The 7,104-nt window shown below is 36.1% G+C and overlaps 2 protein-coding genes across 4 annotated transcripts in view; one reads left to right on the top strand and one right to left on the bottom strand.

Annotated features, from left to right (window-relative positions):
• Positions 1-412: 412 nt before the first annotated feature.
• Positions 413-6,522, bottom strand: LOC106804862 (25S rRNA (adenine(2142)-N(1))-methyltransferase-like). Of its 3 annotated transcripts, none has more exons than XM_014806220.1 (7): positions 6,375-6,522; positions 5,355-5,511; positions 4,825-4,947; positions 4,293-4,421; positions 2,302-2,430; positions 1,893-2,053; positions 413-1,575 (listed from the first exon to the last, which is right to left on the bottom strand). In XM_014806220.1, exons 1-7 carry the CDS (start codon positions 6,476-6,478, stop codon positions 1,506-1,508), a joined length of 873 nt encoding a protein of 290 aa, XP_014661706.1. In that variant the 5' UTR covers positions 6,479-6,522; the 3' UTR covers positions 413-1,505. The 3 variants fall into 3 exon arrangements, with proteins under 3 accessions (XP_014661706.1, XP_014661707.1, XP_014661709.1); XM_014806221.1 differs by having other exon boundaries at positions 5,355-5,493; XM_014806223.1 differs by lacking the exon at positions 6,375-6,522 and adding an exon at positions 5,621-5,907 and having other exon boundaries at positions 5,355-5,493.
• A 261-nt stretch (positions 6,523-6,783) lies between these two features.
• Positions 6,784-7,104, top strand: part of LOC106804845 (protein ELYS-like) — a 35,336-nt gene continuing 35,015 nt past the window's right edge. Inside the window, exon 1 of the mRNA XM_014806200.1 lies at positions 6,784-6,928. The gene's annotated coding sequence lies outside the window, so the exon portion shown is untranslated. The remainder of the gene's footprint in view (positions 6,929-7,104) is intronic.

Genomic DNA, 7,104 nt, shown 5'->3' with positions numbered 1-7,104 from the left:
AGTAGCAAGGGGTAGAGATAGGGTACCAGTCTATGCCGCCAGCAACATCGTTACAGCAGCTGAATTTTAAGGACCGGCTAACAACGCACCGGCATAAGTTTCGTGAAACACTTTAACGAGGGACGTTTAGGACAGCGTTAGGCTCTCGTACAAAAATTCTAAGGATATTTTTACGATAGCTTCGTGAAACGGGCCCCAGCTGGTTTAGACACCGCCGCACCGTTTTTTTACCAATCAGCATTGTATATATTTGTTGTTCAGAGGGGGAGGACAAACTCATTTTGCACACGGATTTGAAAAATGGTAAAAAAATCGTGGTCATATTTATGATGGCACGTACAGGGTGTGTTGGCATGTTTCTTATTTATACGTATGCCCAATTTATCAGCGAGCTCATATATATTATACATCATTGGCATTGTTAAACATTTTCCAACTTTTATTGCTTTATTGAACGACACACACATCACGATAAGAAAGCCGTGTATGAACAAATGACCAGTACATACAAATGTGCACCCGCGCTTATGTTATGTCTACACATACATTATATGCCATACAGATCAAGGTGTATATATATATATATATATAAGGTAGTATTATTACATTATTATAGTTTATCTATACGCTAGAATCTGTAATTAATTGCGCCATCTATCGCGGATAAAAGTAACAACTGGAGCGAAGTTGATCGCGCGCCAAGACAGCCTTATATTTTAATAGGTTCAGGAGATATTGACGTAGATTTCGATATAAGATCAATAATGTAATAGCAATACATTATTGATCTTATATCGAAATCTATGTCAATATCTCCTGAACCTATTAAAATCCACTTTGTACTTTCGTTGCATACAAAACATGGATAATAAAGATGATTGCCAGTTTAAGATTATTGGAAGTAAAATCAAGGAAGAGGATTACTAATCATCACAGTATATGTGCCACTCAATGATTCCAGCCGAATAGCACTAAACAGTCTATGCACCAAAAAACGAAATTTACACACATCTATCTCTTTACAAATACAATTCACGCAATCACACTTGCGCACACAAAGCTGTTTGTACAAAAAAAGTACACTCAAAAGATAACATACTTGCTGAATAACATTAAAAATACACCATGCCTTAGAAAACGAGTAAGGTATGTATTTATCCTCAATTATTAACATATGTACAAGTGGATCCAACATCCACCAAAAGGGATTCATATTCAGAGAAGTATGCAGTTCAATGCTAACTCTGACAGATGAACTGACCGACAAATTGAGTATGACAACTTAAATGTTATTATACCAGACCCCCTTGATAGTGTACAATTTATCAATAATTTAATTCTGCCAAATTAAAATGCCCACAATAAAACAGAAACAATGTTTAAGTAGGTAACATAGATCTTAAATATCCGAGGGTAATTGTTTTACATTGTTAACACAGCATGAACAGAATTAGCTATATGTCACCGAGATGTCAGCCAGACTCCACTACAATTATCCACTCATGTTACGTCTGCAGGACTATGCAAAAGTTATTTTTGTTGCCACCAGGTTGCACCACCTTCTTTGGAAAATCACTTGAAAAATGAAATCCATACGAACACATATCACAAAGTGCACAACGGTATTAGGAATGTATTTAAACGTTTACATTAGTTTAATTGAGAACTCTTAAACAATTATTAGTGTTAACGAAAATCCAGTTTCAATTAGTATTGATTGAATACAATTACAAGTATTATTCTTCATCAATGTGTGCGTGCGTGTGTGAGTGAGCGAGCACATGCATGCATGCGTGCATCCCTGTGTGTGCTTGTGTGTGTCTCCGTGTGTGTGCGTGTGCATGTGCGTGAGTGTGTGTATGTGTGAGCATGCATGTGTGGGTGATACTAACCATTTCTCAGGCAACCTGGATTTCTTTCTGAAGGCCTTGTGAGAAAGTTTCGTGCTATTGTGTGAGGCAATCAGACTGTGTCCCAGGGACTCCATCATCACATGAAAGTTGTCGTGAGTTAGATACCGCGAGTTACTCAAACAGGCTAGGGGAAGCACAACCTATATTAAAAGATATCTCGCTCATTAACCTAGTTATCAAAAACTTTCATTCATTGTAATTTCTGCAATTTAAAGCCATGAAAATCCACTGTGATCTATGAAAAGGATCAGCATCAAATAAAAAAATAACACCATAGTGAAGTAAGTAAACACATAAACTGATTATAACACTGTGATAATACCTGTATATATACTAACAGTACAAAATCCAGAATATTAAAACATTGACAAGTAGCAACGATACTCACAAATATATATCCACAAGTCTTGCACAACTCTGTCGCTTTCACCAACATCTGACCTCGAACTTGGGCATCCCCAGGAAAGTTTAGCACCAAACTCAGCACAATGATATCATATTCTTCCATAGCACCACTCTAAAACAAAAGAACATGTATGATTGATAAAAACTGGGAAAAAAAAACAAGTTACATCACAGCTTTGAAATCATTAAGGATACTCTCCACCTTTTGCACGGGTATTGCTCTAATGAAGATTAAACGTTTATTGGCAAATGAATCAAATCAATCAATTGTTTTATTTATAGAGGAGATATATCTCTATGCTCAAGCCAAAACATTTCATGAAATTTCCAGCACCTAATTATGTTACCACACAAATTTTTACGAATTTTTATGTAAAAATGGTATTTTGGATATTTATCAACTACCAGAAAGAGTGAGAATACAACATCTTTGCCACATGTTAAGCACAATATGGACCAAAATAGTGCGTCAGAATTTTTCTTTAAGTTTCATATTTACCGAGAAAAATAGAAAAAACTGCTTAAAAATCAAGTTGTATTAGAATTGAAAATTTTAGCAAATAAAGAGGCATAACTAATAAAATACGGCACTTAATAACAATACCTGACGCACTTTTTTACAGCAATATGTTACCATTAAAACCAGTGTAAAATTAAATTAATCCAAGTTGTAATCACAGAGAAATATCCATTTACACTTCAGCTACTATGTCAGAAATCGGAACGGAGAAATCAGCATTTTTCACAATGATTGACCGCCTGTGTGCAAAATGGGTAAACGTATGTGAAATATCTACTGTTAGTACTTACTGCGACATATCCATGACTAACTGACACCACTAAATTGGTAATATGTTCCATGCACCTTGAGAAATTGTGAGAAATTACAAGATTACCACCGCACTTTCATGCAAAACGCGCGTACGATGTGTACTGCATGCCGTTACTAAGCTATGTGTCAACAAACACGGGGTGTAACAAGGGAAACGGGCCTATTTTCGGTCGCGCGGCAATTTCAACTATCACTGGCAGATGACAGCTGTAGGAGGGTTGATGCTGAATGATACTGGCTTAGTGAATATCATGAAAATTCTGGTTGTATCATGTCTCTGACGTCATCAGTGACATCAGCTGATGCTCACTACACGTGTACGCGGGCAATCAAAACGCTCTAAAACTTCACATGTACCGTTATATGGAGAAATGAGCATATACAGAGGTGGCACATATGTTAGCCATCGAATAAAGTCGAAAATGAAAAATCGGTAAAATTTTGCCTAAAACCTTGAGTATCCTTAATATTTAATTACAATTTTAAACATCATACACATAATTTTTAATACATATGTAATTTTGCTGTGAGTGCTATTGTGTGGCAAATTTTCCTATTTTTTGGGGACCGTTTCTTTTTGTTGTGCACATTATAGATTTCACCGTTAGCCATGAAAATGTATGTTGCAGCTTCCTCCTTATTTTACTGATAATTATTCTCGGATATAGGGAGCCGAATCCCATATCGTGCCCCCTTGCCTCTCAAATCGCACCCCACTGCCTGACGTAAAGGACCTGACAGTCCCTCCGCCAGGCTGATATGTTGACATCATCATTCTGCTGCATGTGGGGAATTTGATGGTATCCAAATAGACGGTGCCGTCAGTGTTACACAACCCCGACCTCAGCGTTTGTATCTGCCTACCGCTTGCCTACTAGCTAAGTGTTCACCTCACCGGTCAGCGCCAATCTAGTGATACAGACCTGCACACCATCTCCCTGTTTCATTTGTACATAGCAAGGTAGCAGTTGTGAGGTAAACCCCACTTGGGGGAGGCGGGAGTAAGGAACGGCATGCAACTTTCTCATAAAGCATAAAGAACTCAAGGGCAGAGCAGATAGCCTACATCAATTTACAGGATTTGCCGGTGATCTCTGGACAGGTTGAGCTGTAGGGAAGGGAAAGCGCTATCCTACGCTTACCTTGAACTTTAGGAAATCACTTTTTAGAATGCCTTTCTTCTGAGGGTTAAGATCAATGTAGGTACATTGTAGCCAACTAGCTTGATTTTCATAGTTCATGCTCAAGGCACCGACATCAAGAAGTCTCAGCTGTGGATAAAAAGAAAAGTTTAATAAACTTTTGCAGATTAAAAAGGACCTTGTTTAAACTGATTTCACCTCCTTGACATTTCATGAGGAATTAATACCAATGCTATACACCTCACTAGCATGTGTTGTTGATATAGTAGTATATATTTTTCTCCGTGTTGTATAGAATTGTATTATTATAATATTGGGAAATTATATCATTATATCTACTTAACTCTATTGCATCCACCCACTTTTTTCACCATTAAAAAACTGTTTTCAGTACATGTAATGTATTCGAATTATATGTAATAAAGATTTAACAATGTAGCTACTTTTCAAATGTTGCATTTATATGCATTTCTTTAGAAAACTTTAGATTCCTTTTAACTTTTAGAAACATGCACAATTACATATCACCCACCTTAACTTCTGACTTCGAAGCGAATGTCTTTAGCGAGCTGATAATCCACTTAGAGCTGTTGACATTTCCATGAAAATGCTCTCTTGTTTTAGAAACAGTCTGGTAAACACTCAGACCACCAATCTGTGATCATCGAAATGACAACAACAAATAAATATATATGCATATTATATAAATAGAAATTAAAAAGTAACTGTTGCCACTGCTTACAAAACTATGACATAAAATCCAGAGTGCATAAACTATAAAGCAGCAAAGGATAAAAACCATGCCTTCATTTTAGTTGAATTAATAAATGTTATGCACGAATTTGAAACAATTTTCTACTGCATTATTAATCATCTATTCATGCTTGATTCAGTAGAACCACAACAACTTGAGTGACATTACTTAATTCGATTGTGAATAAGACATGGTTTTTATTTGTTGAATGTGTAGTTTATTATATATATTAGCATTTTACTGCATTTTCACTTTACAACAAAATTGTTGATAGTTTTGTTATCACAAAAACCTGCTTATAAATTTACCTGCTTTATTTCATTTTCTAGTGAAGCAAGTTTAGCCTTCTTCAATGCCTTGTCAATAGTTTCTTGCTTCTTTATTAGTTCTACTTTTTTGTTTAACTGATGAAGTTTGGATATCACATCAGGTTTTAGTCTTTGAACACTAAAAATAATAGATGTTCTAATGAAATTAAATACACAAGTATGTGAGTATTATGCAATCGCATACATTTGGGAATTAAGACAATGTATTACTTTATCACTTTAGTTCACCAGGGATTCACATATACCCCATAGTGCATCCTGTGTAGTATAAATTGCACTGGGTGTAGGTTCAGAGTCAAGTTCCATGTTGTCCAGGAAGTAGGCACAGAGGTAGAAGCTGTGAAGTGCACTTGAAAGGTATTCGGGGTTTGATGCCTGCTATGGCTAAGCCATAAAGTATATTTCTGTCTTTTGCTGTCTAGCTAATGAGTAATGTTTTGCTTAATATAAACATAGCCTTATTTGATCTATTGTGGTAAATTTCTCTTCCAGCAAAAGAGAAAATTAGGAATTTACATTAAAATGCAACGTCTAGAAGTCGTTAAGATGTTTGATAAGTGGCCGAGTGGCTGACTTGAAGACTGTATAGTCAATTCGCCCTCCCTCGCTGTATTTATTAAAAAAATTGTGATATAATGTAACAATGTAATATACTTGAAAGCGTAAATAAATTTCAAAATCTAAAAAAAATCTAAATCTCTGCTACTCATGACTTGAGTATGACTTAATGTGAAATACTATCGCGGAGTGAAACCAGGGTAGATTTGAATTGTTCAGGCTACGGTAGGACTGGGCAATTGATCAGAGAAGGGTCTATCCGGTTGCACCCCGTCACCCCAATGTCTGAATGGAAAAGCAAAGGGGTACTAAGCTAAGGTGAGAGGAAATTTCATCATGGGCCGGACACAACCAGTGAACCACAACCTGCAAGAACCAACCAGTGAAGCGCCACATCACATGCCTTACATGGTAACGTCAATATATAGCTGTTTAACCTACATGATCGGTACACTCTTTTTGCGTTTTCGCCTTTTCTTAACTTTTTTATTTGATGCACTAATGCATGCAGGGTCATTTAATTCATTATTGAGAGTTTTCCCCATTGTACACAAAACAAAACTTCACAATAATACGGGGGCAGACATGTTGAAATAGCCCAGAATGCATTGCGTTGTAGTTAGTTATGGCCATACAATATATATCAATATGTATTGTTTATTGTTATTGTTTGTAATTTAAAACTATTATTAAAGCAATATTTTTGTAACATAACGTTACTAAATAGCAAATACATTTAAATAATATATCTAAAATTATTAAAAATCGTATTTCGTATAATGTTTAAATGTTTCTATTAATAAGGTGCTTTCATTTATAACCAACAGGTGGCGCTGACTGACCGCTAACGCGAAAGTTGAAATACTAAAAAATTGTATGATTTTGCGTTTGTTTAAAAAGATGAATATGGTATTGTAAATATAGCACAGCAGCTTTTCCCAAGTCCGCTAGGATCGATACAGAAAGAGCACTATAGAACTGTTTCACATGTACAGGTGAGCTTGGGTTAATTTCTCTGAATATTAATATGAACTAATTAGTAATTAACGCACCACCCGGTAGGCCCTAGTCATTGCTCCAACTCGCTTGTACAACTAGTAATACTATAGCTCTAGTACTATAGCCCGCTTACATTAACTGCCGCTGGCGGCCAGCGGCAGTTAATGTAAGC

The sequence above is a fragment of the Priapulus caudatus genome, unplaced genomic scaffold (genome assembly GCF_000485595.1).
Source record: "Priapulus caudatus unplaced genomic scaffold, Priapulus_caudatus-5.0.1 Scaffold90, whole genome shotgun sequence".
Classification (NCBI taxonomy): Eukaryota; Metazoa; Priapulida; class Priapulimorpha; order Priapulimorphida; family Priapulidae; genus Priapulus; species Priapulus caudatus.
Note: the sequence above shows the minus strand (reverse complement) of the source record. Positions and strands in the feature narration are given on the sequence as shown.

Coding starts and splice junctions, on each gene's coding strand:
- LOC106804862 (XM_014806220.1), bottom strand. CDS start 6,478: ATGGGGAAAACTCTCAATAATGAATTAAATGACCCTGCATGCATTAGT. Junction 2,431..4,292: donor GTGATTTCCTAAAGTTCAAG/GTAAGCGTAGGA, acceptor CTTTTGTTTTAG/AGTGGTGCTATGGAAGAATA. Junction 2,054..2,301: donor AGACTTGTGGATATATATTT/GTGAGTATCGTT, acceptor CTTTTAATATAG/GTTGTGCTTCCCCTAGCCTG.